Source organism: Morus notabilis, unplaced genomic scaffold (genome assembly GCF_000414095.1).
Source record: "Morus notabilis unplaced genomic scaffold, ASM41409v2 Scaffold341, whole genome shotgun sequence".
Classification (NCBI taxonomy): domain Eukaryota; kingdom Viridiplantae; phylum Streptophyta; class Magnoliopsida; order Rosales; family Moraceae; genus Morus; species Morus notabilis.
Window position 1 is genome coordinate 188,664 of NW_010363745.1, and position 17,285 is coordinate 205,948.

At 37.4% G+C, this 17,285-nt stretch overlaps 2 protein-coding genes across 2 annotated transcripts; both read left to right on the top strand.

Annotated features, from left to right (window-relative positions):
- Nucleotides 1-1,107: 1,107 nt before the first annotated feature.
- LOC21390489 (probable serine/threonine-protein kinase PIX13) lies at nt 1,108-4,438 on the top strand. The gene is made up of 6 exons (XM_024170026.1): nt 1,108-1,352; nt 1,805-2,157; nt 2,923-3,058; nt 3,185-3,327; nt 3,672-3,795; nt 3,899-4,438. Exons 1-6 carry the CDS (start codon nt 1,280-1,282, stop codon nt 4,267-4,269), a joined length of 1,200 nt encoding a protein of 399 aa, XP_024025794.1. The 5' UTR covers nt 1,108-1,279; the 3' UTR covers nt 4,270-4,438.
- Nucleotides 4,439-10,095: 5,657 nt separating this feature from the next.
- LOC21390490 (dehydrodolichyl diphosphate synthase 6) lies at nt 10,096-12,362 on the top strand. Its single transcript, XM_010104958.2, has 2 exons — nt 10,096-10,184; nt 11,058-12,362. Exon 2 carries the CDS (start codon nt 11,067-11,069, stop codon nt 12,108-12,110), a length of 1,044 nt encoding a protein of 347 aa, XP_010103260.1. The 5' UTR covers nt 10,096-10,184; nt 11,058-11,066; the 3' UTR covers nt 12,111-12,362.
- The last annotated feature ends 4,923 nt before the right edge of the window (nt 12,363-17,285 follow it).

A 17,285-nucleotide genomic window follows, 5' to 3' on the forward strand; every position in this document is an offset into this window, starting at 1 on the left:
TTTCCCTCTTATTTTTCTGAGAATTTCACCAAAGGAGCTCTTCTTTTTATTGTTCTGGCTAGGAATTATCACCGTTCATTCTTTTTGTTTCTGAAGTTTGCAAAATTTCCAAATGTAAAATGTGTCTAGTTTATATTGATAACGAGATTTCATCTTGTGTGAGAGGCCCGGTTCAATCCCGTCAGATTTAATAAGGTTACCTTTTAAAGAAAGTTGATTAAATCGAGGTTAGTAATTGCATAGGTAAATTTTATTATTGTCGGGAGGAAAATTCTCAATATTACTTTTAGAAAATAAAATACAATCTTAATTATAGAGGTGACAATAAAATATGTTAAATTTTCTATTATATAATAATAAAAATGACAATAAATACATGATATGAAAAGAGCAATATACTTCAAAACTTAAAACTCTATAACAATATAATAGAGCAACCTAGAGGACCCTCAACCAGATAGAACAACTCCATAATTATTGAGCAGGAATATTTTTTTGCGAGTTATTATTCTTAAAAAAGAAGGAAAAAAAAATCTAAGCTTGAGAATTTTAATGATATGGGATTTGAAGGTTGAGTCAATGAAATGAAGTTCAACAACCCAAACCCCGGGCGTTGACTTTTTGATATTAATTTGTGAGGGAAAACTGCCAAGTGCCAAGTGAACAACAAAGCATTCACTTAAAAAAAAAAAAAAGAGTGAAACAATAAAACAGGTTGGTTAACAACATCGCCACTCAAAACATTTGTCCTTGCTCTTTCCTAATTCCTACAACAACAAGAGCAAAAGACCATTCAATCCCAAAAAAAAAAAAAAAAAAAAAAAAAAAAAAAAAAAAAAAAAACAAAAAACAAAAAGAAAGACTCATTGATTATTATTAAAAATAGTTTGAGAAAAAAAAGTAAAAACATAGATAAATTTGAAGGTGGAAATAAAACATGGTACAGGACAAGAAGTAAAGCAACCACAAAGTGGGTTTCATGGTAACTGCAAAGAAAAACAGAACAGAATAATATATATGTCCCTACAAAACCAACATACCATACAATTCTTTTATATAAATCAGAACCCACTTTTTCTTTCCATTTCTCTCCCTCCTCATCATCTATCCACTGCTTCCCTTTTATTACCATTTTTGGTCCTTTAATATATATATTTTTTCTCGTGCTTTCCCCAGGACCAAACAAAAACTCCTCCAACAACTCATGTTCCAGTTCATCACATAAAACTTCCAAGAAGAAATAGGTTGAAAATTTAGTTAAATTACTATCTAGTACGTCATGGGTCTCTGCTTTGGAACTCCTGCTGCTAATGATCCCAGGCCTCTCTTCATCGCAACACCCACTAGTCCAGGTACAGCTATTCAACAACCCACAAAAATTGCAATTTCTCAACCGGGTCTTCTTTATTTCCACCATATTTTCTGTTTTTGACGATGAATCTCAACTGGGTTTCTCTCTGTTTCCAAATTCAATGCGTACTCAATTACTGTTTATACTTCTTTTTTTGTTTTCTTGTTTTTACTAATTATTGTTTGGGAAGCAAGAAAGTAGTAGTAGGGAGAGAGAGAGAGAGAGTGAATCTCTAGTTTATAGAGGGGGAGAAAGAAATGATGAAGATGAGCTCTTCTAATATATTATGAAAACCTTAGATTAATCAAGTTACAATATTTAGTACAATACAACTAATATTAAGGACAGAGTCTTAATAACCGTTATAACAAATACCTCCGGTCAAGTCTGTAAATAGTTAGAGTATCAATGATTATTTGAGATTTTTTTTTTTTTTTTTTGGGCATTGGTTAGGAACGTCAAGTAATCATAGCAAGAACACTGTTGGGTTGTCGGGGACGAGCAGCAGCGCGGAGAAGAGCCAGTTTTCGAAGGCGGTGAGTGCGAGTGGGGGCATGGAGGAGAGTCAGCACCCGAACGGGCAGTTCTTGGACACACCTAACTTGAGGGTGTTCACTTTCTCGGAGTTGAAGGCCGCCACAAAGAATTTCAAGTCGGACTCGGTGCTCGGCGAGGGCGGCTTCGGGAAAGTCTTCAAGGGCTGGGTGGATGAGAGGACTCTGAACCCTTCTAAGGCTGGGACTGGCATGATGGTTGCTATTAAGAAGTTGAACTCCGAAAGCGTGCAAGGTTTTCAGGAGTGGCAGGGGCTTCTTTTTTTTTTTTTTTTTTTGGTTGTTTTTTGAATTAATTCTGCTCTGGTAGTTAATTTAGTTATTGTCCATGATGGATTATTATTGTACTAAGGCGTAATGATGTTTAAAAGTAACATGACAATCAAAATATTAATGTCAACATACATGTGACTATATTTTGGTCTCATATTTGGGACGTATATGAGACCAAAATATATAGTAAAAGTGAGTGTGGGTTTAGTCCTATACTAGACTTTGCAAACAAATATATATATTTTTTCTTTTGACTCCCCAATTTTGTCTATACACTCATCAATTCATTTAAGCATTTAATTAGTAACTACTTCTCCTGTGCAAAGTAAAACAACTGTTTTTGGGGGTTTGTTGTATTAGGATAGCTTAAGCATGATTAACCTAGTTTACCAAACTCAGGATTTGTATTTGCCGTATTAATTGTTTTTAATTCGACTGCAGAATTTAGCAGATGAAGACAGGGGTCGCTCTTGCATGACATGTTACTTTGGGTATTAATATTGATTAAAGAATCTTTTTTTTTTCAGTCTTTAACAGTGCATGAGTTGGTAGAGATATTGATTATGTCATTTAGTCCCACTATTTGTCTCATTTTAAGCCATGAAATGAACCCTAAGTTTGAAATAAAGAAATAATTATGACATGATTTTTCTTTCCTTTGCCCATTACTTATTCCAAATCTAATTGTCAATTTGGGGCAGGGCCTTATAATGTCTTTTTCTTTTGATATATATATAAATGCAGTCAGAAGTAAACTTTCTAGGAAGGCTTTCTCATCCAAACTTGGTAAAGCTATTAGGATATTGTTGGGAGGACAAAGAGTTGCTTCTTGTCTATGAGTTCATGCAGAAGGGAAGCTTGGAGAACCATCTTTTTAGAAGTGAGAACTCTTCGAATTTCACTTCAATATGAAATAATGAAAAACATATAATGTCTTTTCTCTTTTATTTCTTTTTTTTTCATAAAGTAATTTTGTTAATCTAGGAATTTCCTTCTTATTGATCAGGGCATCCTGCCATCGAGCCTCTTTCTTGGGACAGAAGGCTCCAAATATCCATAGGAGCAGCTCGAGGATTGGCTTTCCTGCACACTTCAGAGAAGAAAGTCATATACAGAGATTTCAAGGCCTCAAACATACTTCTTGATGGGGTATTGTTCTTCTTATGCCAACCCTTATATGCCATTTTTCATTCCATTATTATTCTCACATATTTCAAAGAAGATACCAACATTGAAAAACAAAACAGTCTAACTGCTAATGAAGCATTATGCTTAATTTGATTGCTAAAGAAACATTAAAAAAGATATGAAAATTTTGGTATTCATCAAACTTAATACTTGATTATTCACAATTTGGAGCTCCCTTATTCGCTTCTAGTATGTGGTCACATATTCATCTTTTAGGTTAAATTGTTGGTATACTAAATTGCTACATGTATGAAATTGATTGGCCTAATTCTTCCCAGCCTCTTTCTTGTGACTGCCTTGTGCAGAGCTACAATGCCAAGATTTCAGATTTTGGGCTAGCAAAACTGGGGCCATCTGGTGGAGACTCGCATGTGACGACGAGGATCATGGGCACCTATGGTTATGCAGCCCCTGAATACATTGCGACAGGTGACATTGAGATTTTTGCAAATACTAAATGGCATTGTCATTATTTTCGATTGATGAAATCAGATGATTCTTTGCTTGACATTATCAGTTGTTAATTCAACAGGTCATTTATACGTGAAGAGCGACGTGTATGGTTTTGGTGTTGTGATGCTCGAAATGCTAACAGGCTTACGAGCACTTGACACAAAACGCCCTAGCGGGCAGCAAAATCTTGTTGACTGGGCTAAACCGTGTCTCTCTTCGAAAAGAAAGTTGAGTACCATTATGGATGTGAGGATGGAGGGTCAATACTCGCCCAAGGCTGCATTACAAGCAGCACAACTCGCCTTCAAATGCCTAGAACAGGAGCCTAAAAATCGCCCCTCAATGAAGGATGTCGTGGACGCGTTGGAACGGATTGAAGCGATAAAAGAGAAACCAAAGCATTACAAGACTAGCTATAGACATTCCTCTGTTAAAAATCCCCATGCTTAATAGCCTATGGTCAGACTCAGACAGATCACAAAACAAGAAAATTATTAAACCTTTCAAGTTGTAATATGTAATTGAAACAATCATTGTTTTTTTTTTTTTTTTTTTCTTTTTTGTTGCTGCAATTGTTTGGATTCATCAAAATTTTTGTTGGGACAGTCCCAATTTGTTATGTATTGTCGTGTGATTATGTGGTAGAGCCAGATATTACAGTTTTTTCTGATGTAACCAAAACCAAAAAATAAAAAAAAAAGGCTGATGAAGGGTAGTTTTGACAAATTCTTGGCTATATATGTGTTGCGAAGCAGGAGAAATGGACATAATTCTACTTCCACAAATGATCTTTTCATTTCATGATTGACGAAGTTAACTAGTTACCACACTTGGTCTATTTCCATTCAAACATGATGTCCAATTGAAAGGGATTCTTTGTTTTTGGGTAATGGATTAGAAGATTTAGTAGAAAGCAAAAGGTGTAATAGAAATCAGAAATGGATGAGATATTAGTGCACTATATACTAGGCATAGCTAACATTGGAAGAAACCCACTAAAGTCCTAGTATTATTGTTATTTTATTTATATTAAATATAAGTGGCAACTAAAGTTTTTGGCTTTCTTTGAATGAAAGAAGAAACCACTGTGGTGGACAACCGAAATAATATATATTTGAGGGTCAGTCAACCTCAAATGAGATGAGAGAGAAGTTCCCTCATCGTATCAGCTTGCATGATTTGGTCATGGGGAATCTCCTTGACCATCAACATTCAACTTGACAAATAATATATGTATATATATATATATACATATATGAAAGGTCTCCAATCCGGTATGGCCAAAATTACCTGTCCGGTCAGCACAGTAAAGATAGCAGATTCATTCATTTTGGACGGTCATGATTGGAAGTTCAATTAAACATTTTGTGGGGGTGGGGGCAGGCGCCACAAAAGTTACCTATCCTTGTTTATCTAACAAAAGTTCAAAAGGTATCAGTAGTGGTGGAACTTTGGGCCGCTTGGCAAGCCCGTTGCCCGAATTTTTTGGGCTCGGCGGGCAAATTCATATGTCGGCCCGTCCAAAGTTAAAAATTCGAGCTTGGGCTTAGACAGCCCGAATTGGTCACCACGCCGGAGTCTGCCGCCGTGTAGGTGCTGTCAACCGCCGTCTGTCGGAGTTTTTTTTTTTAATTTTTCCGGCCAAGCTAGAATTGCCGGAGTGCCTGAAAAAGGTCAAAATTCTGACTGTTGGTGCCCGACCCGAAAATAAGTCAAAAACCCGAATTTTGCCCGAAAATCCGTCCAACGGCTAGTCTTTTTACCATTGTGGCCCGACCCCGCCGATTCCTAAAGTAGCTGTTGCACCCCGAATTTTTTGAAAAAAAATCAATTTTTTAACCTAAAAATTTCCCTATAAATACCCCCCATCCCTCACATTTTTCTCACTCAAACTCTCTCAATCCCTCTCAATCTTTCTCAATTTCTCTCAATATCTCTCAATCTCTTTCAAGTTCTCTCAATCTCTCTCAATCTCTCAAATCTCTATCACAATTTTCTAAAAACTATCACATTATCCTAAAGCTCTCTCTCCCAAATCGCTCTTATTTTTTTATAATGGATCTTTTTGGTTATAGTGGTATTCCCGTTGATGCCCAACACAACGTGGAAGAAGGACAATTTCCCACTAATGAATTTGTTACGCAAGAATCTACTAATCCGAGCCCTGGTGGACGTATCGGAGGTCGTAGTCGCAATGGTGGTGGGCGTGAGAAGCGGCAAGTGCCAGTGTGACTGCATCTACAAGTGTTGCAAACCTCTAGGAGGAAATGCAAGCATACTTCGACAGTTTGGGATCACTTCGACATAATTGAGGAGATCGACAATGAAGGTAATACTAAACATATAACTCAATGTATATATTGTTTATCTAAATTACAAGGTGACACTATTCACGACCCCACACACTTGAGAAGACACTCCGAAAAGTGTTTTCAAAAGCTTAGCCAATCCGGCGGATCCGAACTCCGTCAAACACAATTATCTTTTGATCGCTCAACCGGTGGTCTAACCACAAGTAGATCTTATGGAACTTGCACGAATTATAGTTGCTTTAGATCAACCACTTAGTTTTGTAAAACATCTTAATTGGCAACGATATATTAAGGTTGTACATAATTCTAATGCACAGTTCACTTCAGAAACTACTTTTAGGAAAGATTTATTAAAATGATTTAAAAAAGAAAAAGAAGCATTAATAAACATTTTACACTTGACTAGCAGGTGCGTTGCGTTAACGGCATATATTTGGTCTATCGTTGCCAATAAAGATTATTTAGTTGTAACCAGACATTACTTTAAAGGATTTGATTTAAATAAGAGAATATTGAGTTTTAAATGTGTTATAGGATCACATAGCGCGGATTTAATATATAATACCATTTTAAATGTAATTGATGAATTTAGATTAAGAGATAAAGTAATGGCTATAACATTAGATAATGCTAGTGACAATACAAAAGCAATTGAGCTCTTTGAAAATGATTTAAGTTTATTCGGTGATGGTACTATTTTCCACCAACGTTGTGTATGTCACGTAATTAATTTAATTGTTAAATTCGGTTTAAAAGAAATGGGTAATCACATTAAAAGAATTTGAGATAGTGTTGCATAGATTCAAGGTAGTAACCAAAGACAAAAGATTGATTTAGGTTATTACAAATATTAAATATACATCCTAAAATATCAGCGTTAAATATACCTATAAGATGAAACTCAACTTACTTAATGCTTCAACAATGCATCCCCCATAAGGATGATATAATAAACTATATGTGTGCAAAAATAGGCCCCGTGTGACAAATACGTATAAATATTCACAAATATTCTGTGGACAGGGACGCAATAGGTAGGGTAATTTTGGATGCTATCACGTCCATGAAGTAAATGTATAAGGCCACATATTGAAAAAAAATTGGGCCACTTCAAAGTAGGTGAACGAATGCTGGAACATTAATCTATTTGGTTTATCAAAATCTGTTGCATTAAGTGCATGTTTAATTCTGTTGAAATTTATATGTATTTATAAGTAACTGTAGCATGTAAAATGTGTGCTTGGTTGAGGGGCCTGTAAATTTGAGCATGATAAAGTTAAGTTGAATAAGCAAGAGATTTTTGGTTTGAAATAAGTAGATGTAATGTGGGGTGTTGTTTAGTTTTGAGTTTGTGAATAGTTTTGGCCGCAGATACAACACGTCGGCAAGTATGAATATATATATATTAACTGTGTCAAATGGGTTTTGGAAGGGTGTTGGAGATGAGTAGTAGCTAGCATGGCGAACCACACACAAACATATATATTAACTGCAAATATTAACTCATCCCAACTCTTATACCGCCCTCACTACATATTACGTTGCCACATTTCGAATTCATTTATAGGATATCCCGCAATTCAGGTATTGTAAATAAAACTAGGTAATTTGTTCACTTATTTCACGTATACTGTTTTGAAAGTAAAACGCTACATTAATGTCGTCGCTGTTATACAATGATACATCTTCTTATCATTTTAATGAGTTAAATTACTTAAATGCCCCGACACCGAATAAAATACTATTTTCGACCCTGCAACCCGCCTGCATTTTATCCAGCTGTCCATCTCTCGTATAAAGAAAAGAAAAAGACATCTGCCACTTGCCTCCCCCGAAGAACACCTGTCCCATTCTCTCTATTAAATATACTTCCAAAGGCTGCTCCATATATATATATATATATATTTGTTTATGTAATACATAAGTTGTGTTAATATTATATCAAAATAAAAAATATGGACTTTTAAGTCCAGGGCTGAGGGATCCACAATACAGTCATCATTGGCCTTACGACTAATAGGAGTCCAACAAGCTACAATACCTTATTATTATTGGCCCCCGCCAAAAACAAAGAAAATAGAGGACAACCGAAAAAGTCAAAAAAAATATCTTTTTTCTTTCTTTCTCTCCTTTTAGAAAAGGAAGAAAAAAATGTGGCTGTTTGGTCTATTTGTCAAGTGAAATAAAATAAAAACCAAAAACCTTTAAAAAATGAGCACCATATCCAACACAATATTTCAGACCACCTCACATTTAGGAGACGTTTGATTCATGAATTAAAATCATGTGATTAGAGTTATTTTTAAATTATGTATATTTTTTATGAGAAAAAATACTATAACGAACCATGAATCATGATTCAAATCATAGTTTGAATCCTCCAAACAAACGTCCCCTTATATTCTCACACAGCAAAAAGCACTTCATTACCTTCAAGGTGGCAGCAGAATATTGGGCAATCACCAAATTGGAAAATCATACCCTTTTGACGTCTTATGAAAACGACAACGTCAAGGAAAACATCCCACAGCAAAATTACAAGTTTTCAACTAAGCAAAATATTCTACTAAAATCTTTAGTAGGGCATGAAAAAAATATTTTATCTATTGATCAGAAGTAAGAATTATTGATTAATTATATATATATTTTTTTTCATAAAACTATAATGAAACCCCTTATATTCTGTCAAAATTACGAAACCACCTTTTAATTGCAATATTTTACGTGAGTGTTTCTGACTCAAACTCTGTTAATTTTTGATGGAAAATGAAAATACTCCAATAAAATTGTACTGTGTTTTCAAGCCTTAATTTCTAAACAATGTATGAACCCTAACACTAACAAAAAGTACAACCAAGAGTTTTGAGAGCTTCCCTATCGGCCGCCGCCCTAGCTCACCAGCATAGCTTGTCCACACCTCAATAGCCCCTACCTCTCTTCTCATCTAAGCATTCTATGTAGCCCGTTGTAACATGTTGGCGCGACTTATTTATTTCAGTGATTTAAGTTGAAAAATAAATTTATTTGAGAAAAAATATTATGGCAAAAAAAAAGGGAGAAATGTGAATTTGAATTTTTATGAGACAAAATACTATTATAAAAACTTAAGTTGTAATTTGAATTAACAAAACGAATGAGGTATAAGCCTTATCATTATTATTATTATTATTATTATTATTATTATTATTATTATTTACAAAATGGTGTTTTTAGAAGAAAGCAACCGTGAATCTGCAGATTAATTTTATTTTGTTTATAGTTTTGATACGTTTAATTGTGTTAAAATTATTAGACTTTTTTTCTCTCTTAGCAGAAGGGCATCTTTCTAATTTTTTTTTTTTTTCGCTTGTTAAGAGGATGTTGGTGTAAAATGTTTCAATTAAATGAGCGTCTACTAATTTTTAGTTTATAATCAAGATGTGGTGATGATAATCAATAACGATAAATAACATTAAAGTGATTGTAACAAATACACTTTTTCAGATTTAAGGATGATTTATTTATTAATATGATTTATCCATTCATTTAGACATTAAACATAATATATTTATTCAGATTATCAATTATTTTAATTAATAAATATGAAATTTAAAACAAAAAAAATGCAATTATTATTATTTTTTGTTTAATTTTGAGCTATTGAAACTCATTCATTTTCCCAAATAAAATAAAGCAGCCAGCCATGGGAGATCTTTCCGTTCTATTCTGCCAAACCTGCAAAGAACTACTTAGGTATAGATTTGACAATTGGATGATTCATGAATGATTGTACCATGTTAGTGTAATAATTCCGTTCTATTCTGCCAAACCTGCAAAGAACTAATAATAATAATAATAATAATAATAATAATAACAACGATAATAATAACGATAATAATAATAATAATAATAATAATAATAATAATAATAATAATAATAATATCTTTCTTTCCCAAGTTATTTAACATAAACAATCGAACGAAGCCTGTTTTAATAATACTCTTCATTCATACTTTTCAAGATTTCAACTTTCTCTTCTCAAATCTGTCGCCAGTCATTTCCATACTCACGAAAGTAGCTCTATCTCTTTTGTTTTCTGCGTTTTAATGAACACGCAATAGTTGTCTGCTATTGTTTAGTGTTTGCATGATTGGGAAAAAGTTTGTTTTTTTTTTTTGTGTTGTCTCTGAGATTTAATTATTAGTGTGAAGTGAATCTTTGTTCTGTTTTTGATTCTATTGCTTTGCTTATCACCCCAGAAGACCAAAATCACTGCCCTGTTTATCATACTAGAATTCTTGGATTTGTTTTGGTACTACACTAGAATTTAAAGCTTTTGTTGTTGTTGTTGTTGTTGTTGGTTGGTCTTAGTTTTTAATGAATGGAAAATCAAATTCAGATCCATTGCAGCTATTAGTTACTTAGAACAAACCAGCTCCTCCTTCCCGCAAATGGGTTTTAAGTGTTTGTCAGCTTAGAGTTTCTTCAACAATGAACTCGATTTAGAAATCTATGTCATTGTTTTGTCCCCACCTTACGTTTGATAAAATGCTTGAGTCATTATTATTAATTATGTTTTAGATAAGTTCTGTACACGGTTCATTCATTTCATAGTCTCTTGTCTTTGGCCGTCTAAGAAAGCAGTTTTGTTTTTCTTTTCTTTTTGAGGATTTAGCTCAATAGGGCATCTTTTGGGACTAATCTGTTTGTTTTCCGAGTTAGTCACTGCGAATTCATATGCAAAATCAACCATCCATAACAATAAAAGCATTATTTTTTGTTTGATTACTTGGAGACTCTAACTAATGCTTGACTCTACCTTTGTATTGTACTAGTTTGTGAAGGATTTTAGATTTCCATATTCACTCAACTCTCGTGCATCTTAAACGAATTCGTTTGCTAATAATCAGCTTTGTCTGAGTCTGGTGGCTTTTCTTTTGGCTTCAGATCGTGACGATGGAGAAAATGAGTGGTAGAACAAGCCAACTGTTCCGAGGATCAGTTACTTTTCTAAGGAAATGCTTGTTTAATGTAATATCTATCGGTCCAATTCCCGACCACATTGCCTTCATCATGGATGGAAACAGAAGGTACGCGAAGAAGCAGAACTCTGCCGAAGGAGCTGGGCACAAAGCTGGGTATTCATCTCTCATGTCCATGCTCGGGTACTGCTATGAGTTGGGAGTGAAGTATGTAACAGTATATGCCTTCAGCATAGATAATTTCAAGAGGCGACCTGAAGAGGTTCAGTATCTAATGGATCTGATGCTGGAAAAGATTGACGAGTTGCTTGAGCACGAAGGTATTATAAACCAATATGGTATTAGGGTATATTTTATTGGTAACTTGAAACTTTTGAATGAGCCTGTCAGAGTTGCTGCTGAGAAGGCGATGAAAGCCACCGCGAAAAACAACAAAGCTGTTCTTTTAGTTTGCGTGGCCTATACTTCGCGTGATGAGATTGTGCATGCCGTTAAAGAATCCTGCAAAAACAAAAGACGTGAACTTCAAACACATCTTGGAAGCAAGGTGGCCAATGGTGCGAGTGAAGGAGTTGAAGAGGATAAGAAAATGGGGCTTAACAAGGGTTTAGTCATTCATGATGCTCAAGATGACGGATTGGAAGGATCTGAAGCTGTAGAAAAAACGGATAGAATGCTGTATAAAGGTGAAGGTAATTCGGATGATATTGCAACTAGAACTTGCAAAGGTTTGCTTGAAGATGCAGAAGTGAGAGAGAAGCAAAGGAAGCTTCCTAGTATAAAGCTAGTAGATGTAGAGAAGCATATGTACATGGGAGTAGCACCCAATCCTGACATCTTAATCCGCAGTTCGGGCGAAACCCGCCTCAGCAATTTCCTTCTTTGGCAGACTGCCAATTGCTCATTGTCTTCTCCTGCAGTTCTTTGGCCAGAGTTGGGTTTAAGGCACTTGGTGTGGGCAGTTTTGAACTTCCAGAGAAGCTACCAATACTTTGAGAAGAAAAGAAAGAAGATATAGGTGATGTAACTTTTTCTAGTCTTACAAACATGGTATTCAAACAGTGAGAAAGAGAATAACGCTTGAATCAAGGTTTTTTTCCCCCTTTTTTTTTTTTTTTTTTTTTTTTTTTTTTTTTTTTCTGAAGAAAGAATAATTGCTTGAATCCCTTTTGAGCTTGGAAGCTTAAACAAGGATTGCGCACCAACTTGTTTGATACATACATTCAGAACTATCTATTATACTTCGACTTGAGTGGGCTCCAATGTAGGACACAGATTATAAATGGAAACTTGATTTATTATTATTGTTATTCTTCTTCTTATTGTTATGTAACTATTCCATTTTAGTGTCACTAGTATAGAAGTGCATTAACAATTTTGGATGAGCTGCTCATCAAAGTTTATCAAATTTGTGAAAATGCAGCAAAGATTTAATTCAAAATATCGAATTGCTCTTGCCATTTGGATTGTTTCATTTTGTAGGAAGGCCCTTTCCAATACAAGTTGTCCATGAAAATGTTCTGCTTTTGCTATTTGTGCCTCTCTTCTTCCCCTTCTTCTGAAGACCGTTTGCCGTTGTGAATCTTGTGATAGTGTTTATAAAAAGAAATACTGAGATAATTCAAGTGGTTTTGCGTATATTTGCCGAGTTCAAAATGATTCTGAAAATTTTCTTCTCTCTCTATCTTGTTTTCCATTATAACTCTGAAGTCAATAATTTTTTTATTGCTTTTTTTCATTATTTATTTGGCAATCCAGTTTTTTTATTGCTTTTTTTATTATTTATTTGGCAATCCAGCAGACGAAAAGCACTGCTTCATTTATCACTGTAGAATTATTGCCACTTGTTTTAGTTTTGGCAGTACATTAGAATTTAGCTATAATTGGGCATTTTAGTTCCTTTTTTTTTTAATATACGAAAATGAAATTCAGACCAAATGCAATGGCCAACTTTAAGTTAAATAGAAAGCAACTTTAAAAGGATTATAGAGCCATGAACGAACCAATACCAACCAGATCTGGTTGGTGGAGAAAGAGGCTTTTTCCCGCGACCTCACGTGCTTCCACACTCACGAGGTGCAAACTCCGCGGGGTGGTATGATCTGACTCGTTGGCCGCACGCCCAAAGCTGGCATTCCTTTATGTGGGATATCTAATCCTTTTCTCCTCTCCACGGAGGAGATCCCAGGTGTAGAGTTCAAATCCATCTACCCAAGTTCAAAGAAAGAAACAACAAACATTGTGAAGGATTTTAGAATTATTCATCCACTCGACTCGCATACCTCTTAAACAGATTCGCATACCTCTTAAAAGAAGCTTCCTAGTATAAAGCTGGTAGATGTGGAGAATGTTAGGCTCCTGGGAATTCTTTTGGAAATAATTGTTGATTGTGAAAAAATAATAGCGTAATTGAATGGAAAATAAACAGAAAACACGTCTGGTTCCTTTTATTAAAGCAAAAAGAAACGGAAATATAAATAATATCAGGAATTCGAGGACCCTTTAGCCTCTCAAGTGATCGTCTCTTAATAGTAAAACTCCCGATCCCTTATCTATTCAAGGCCTAGGCTATTTATTCTCATCCCTGTAACTAACAAGCCACAACCCTCCTATTGGAAAACGTATCCACTTGCCTTCACACATCCCAATGCCGAATATCTTAATCGTAACGCTTACCCCGAAGCTAACTGATACTCTAAATTACCCTCCAGCCCTTGCTTGCACTTCTTCCTTTTTCTGGCATACACGAACTTGAGAGGTGGAGACCTAACATTAACCCCCTCCTCGAGTACAACCTTATCCTCAAGGTTGTAATCTAGAAATTGCTCCCAAATCACAGTGACAGGTTCCCAAGTGGCATCTCAAGAAGGTAGTCTGGCCCATGAACTAGAATCTCGGCCACGTGACGACCCCCTACAATGACGGTGCGAGAACCCAAGATGGCAGCAGGCTGCACTAGAAGTTCGAGATCCGCGGTCAACTGAGCAGGGAGAGGTTGACTCTTGTATTGCTGACCCTTAAACTGCTTTAACTGTGATACATGAAAAACCAGGTGTATCTTGGCGGAGGCTAGTAGATCCAAGCGGTATGCAACCGGTCCCACTTTCTCCAAAACAGTGAAAGGCCCATAGAAACGCGGGCTCAGTTTTTCGTTAACTTTCCGAACTAGAGATTTCATGAAGTAAGGGCGAAGTTGCAACAAAACCAAATCACCCGGGGAGAATTGGATCTCTCGGCGATGCCGATCTGCAAAGAGCTTCATATGTTGCTTAGCCAACCTTAGATGCTCCTTAAGTGCATCCAATATCTGATTACGCTCCTGAAGGTTGATAGCGACCTCATGGACAACAGTTGAACCATCTTGAAAACGGTAGAGAGCAGGAGGATTGCAGCCATATACTGCCCGAAAAGGGGAACACTGAATGGACGCATTATAAGATGTGTTGAACCAATATTCAGCCCATGGCAAAAAGGAAAGCCATAACCGTGACTTGTCACAAGTAAAGCAGCGAAGGTACGTTTCCAGACAATGGTTGGTAACCTCAGATTAACCGTCAGTCTGCGGGTGGTAGGCAGTGCTCGGCTGGAGTTTGGTCCCCTGCAGCTTGAACAAGTCACACCAGAACAGACTCATGAAAATCGGGTCGTGGTCACTCACAATCGAACGAGGAAAGCCATGCAGGCGGATGATTTCGTGAACAAATAATGAGGCTACATGCTTAGCTGAGAACAGATGAGCCAAGGGGCAGAAATGTGCGTATTTAGAAAGCCGATCGACGACTACCAAGATAGTGTCCATTCACTGAGATTTAGGTAGACCCCCAATGAAATCCATAGCGAGATCTTCCCAAATTTACTGCGGAACCAGCAAGGGCTGCAACAAGCCCGCTGGTGACAAAGCTTCCATTTTAGCTAGTTGACACTTTTCACAGCTGGATACATAATCTTTGACAGTCTGTTTCATACCCTTCCAAACAAAATTTACCGAAATCCGTTTGTACGTCCGCAAGAACCCCGAGTGGCCCCCTACAACTGAACTGTGGAAATCATGAAGCACCTGAGGTATCCAAGCTGTTGGTAGAACTATCCAGTCCCGAAACCACAATAATTAATTGTGAACACCATAGCCTTCACTTACGGGCCTACCCTTGCGGATATCCGTGATGAGGGCACAGCAATCTGCATCCTCAAGCTGTCCCCGTTTAATGGCTTCTGTGTTGACCTGGTGAAGGACTGAGAGCTGCAAACTGCACATGTGAGTCTTCCCCAAGGCGGGAAAGTGCATCCGCCACCCGGTTCGCTGCACCCGGCTTATATTGCACCTCGAAATCATAGCCCAACAACTTGGTAATCAGCCGCAACTGTTCGGGTGGTAAGAATCGTTGGTCCAAAAGAAATTTTAGGCTTTGTTGATCTGCTCGAATGATTAAATGCCCCCCTAAAAGGTATTGTCGCCATTTTTAGACTGCATCAGCACCGCGCCAACCCCGCTACCCGATGCATCAGTCTTTAGGATAAACTCCTTAGTGAAATCCGGCATTGCTAGTACTGGAAGTTCAGTCATGGTGCGCTTAAGTCGACAGAAAGTGGCCTCCTTTGTGGGTGTCCATGTGAAGGTTCCTCTCTTGGGCAAATCAGTGAGGGGCCGAGCGAGTGAGCCATATTCCTGAACAAATCATCGATAGTAACCAGTGAGATCGAGGAATCCACGAAGTTCGCGGACATTTTACGGAGACGGCTAGGACAACATCACACTGATTTTGGAAGGATCTGCGGACACTCCCTCTGCCGAGAGCACATGACCTAAATAATTGATCTGCCCTTGCCCAAAGAAACACTTCCCGTAGTTAGCAAAAAAGGCCTCGCTACGCAGCACTTCCAACACGCTCCGTAGGTGAGTATAGTGGTCCTCCCATGACCTGCTATAAACCAATATATCGTTAAAAAACACTAAAAAAAATTTTCGCAGGAAAGGGCGGAATACCGAGTTCATTAGTGCTCGGAAGGTGGCCGGCATGTTGGTAAGGCCGAAGGGCATGCCGAGGAACTCCTAATGTCCCTCACACATCTGAAAAGCCGTCTTCTCCATATTGCCCTCGTGAACTCGTATATGATGATAACCATACTTTAAGTTTAGTTTAGAAAACACCATCGCGCCATGTAATTCATCCAACAACTCATCAATTATTGGAATCAGAAACTTGTTCGGAACCATCAACTGATTCAAAGCCAGCCGCCATCTTTCTTCTTGACCAGGAGCACCGGACTAGCATAAGGACTGCTGCTGGGTCGAATGATCCCATAGGCCATCATATCCGCTACTAACCTCTCAATTTCAGCCTTTTGAACCTGCGGGTAACGATAGGGTCTGATGTTTGGTGGTGTGGCACCATATCAAAGGACAATGCAGTGCTCCCTTATTCGTTGTGGAGGCAGTCCTTCAATCGTGCTGAATACAGTGTGGAATTCATGGATGAATTGTTCACACCGTGGCGGGATTGGGCAGATTTCCCCTTCTGCCTGTTCGTCGTTTGCTACGCGAATTTCTAACAGTACCCCATCCCTTGTATTGGTCCAAATTTGAGATAAGGAGCGCATGCTGATCGGGGAATAACTCAAGGAAGGGTAACTTGTCCAACATACCTATTTCGCCTCTTTCTGAAACCTCATAGTGAACTTGGCCCAATCCGCTCGAACCTCTCCTAATGTCTGCGACCATGAAATTCATAAGACCAGATCGGCACTGTCCAACTCAAATGGAAAGAAATCTATGACTACTAGATATCCCTGTACAAGTACCTGTACTCCTTTGCAAACTCCACTCTATTGGAAACTCATTCTATTACCTACCTCGATCTTGTGCCGAACAGATAAATCAGTGGGTATGGCTAGACTGTCCACTAGATCCCTAGCAATGAAGCTGTGAGAAGCCCTACTGTCCACTAAAATGATCACTTCCCTCTCTCCCAGCGTCCCTTTTAGCTTCATCATTTTTGCCGTGACCATTCCCTTGAGAGAGTACATAGATAACCCCAGAGCTACCTCCACCGGCCTTCCCGTATCCTTGGTTGGCTCATCCTCTTCTTCCTGGCTCTCCCCTTCACTTCCCTCGTCTTCCCCCACTGCGAGAAGCACCTGCAGTTGCCGATTTTTGCATCGGTGGCCTGGGCTGAATTTCTCATCGCACTTAAAG

Coding starts and splice junctions, on each gene's coding strand:
- LOC21390489 (XM_024170026.1), top strand. CDS start 1,280: ATGGGTCTCTGCTTTGGAACTCCTGCTGCTAATGATCCCAGGCCTCTC. Junction 3,328..3,671: donor CAAACATACTTCTTGATGGG/GTATTGTTCTTC, acceptor TGCCTTGTGCAG/AGCTACAATGCCAAGATTTC. Junction 3,796..3,898: donor CCCTGAATACATTGCGACAG/GTGACATTGAGA, acceptor TTAATTCAACAG/GTCATTTATACGTGAAGAGC.
- LOC21390490 (XM_010104958.2), top strand. CDS start 11,067: ATGGAGAAAATGAGTGGTAGAACAAGCCAACTGTTCCGAGGATCAGTT.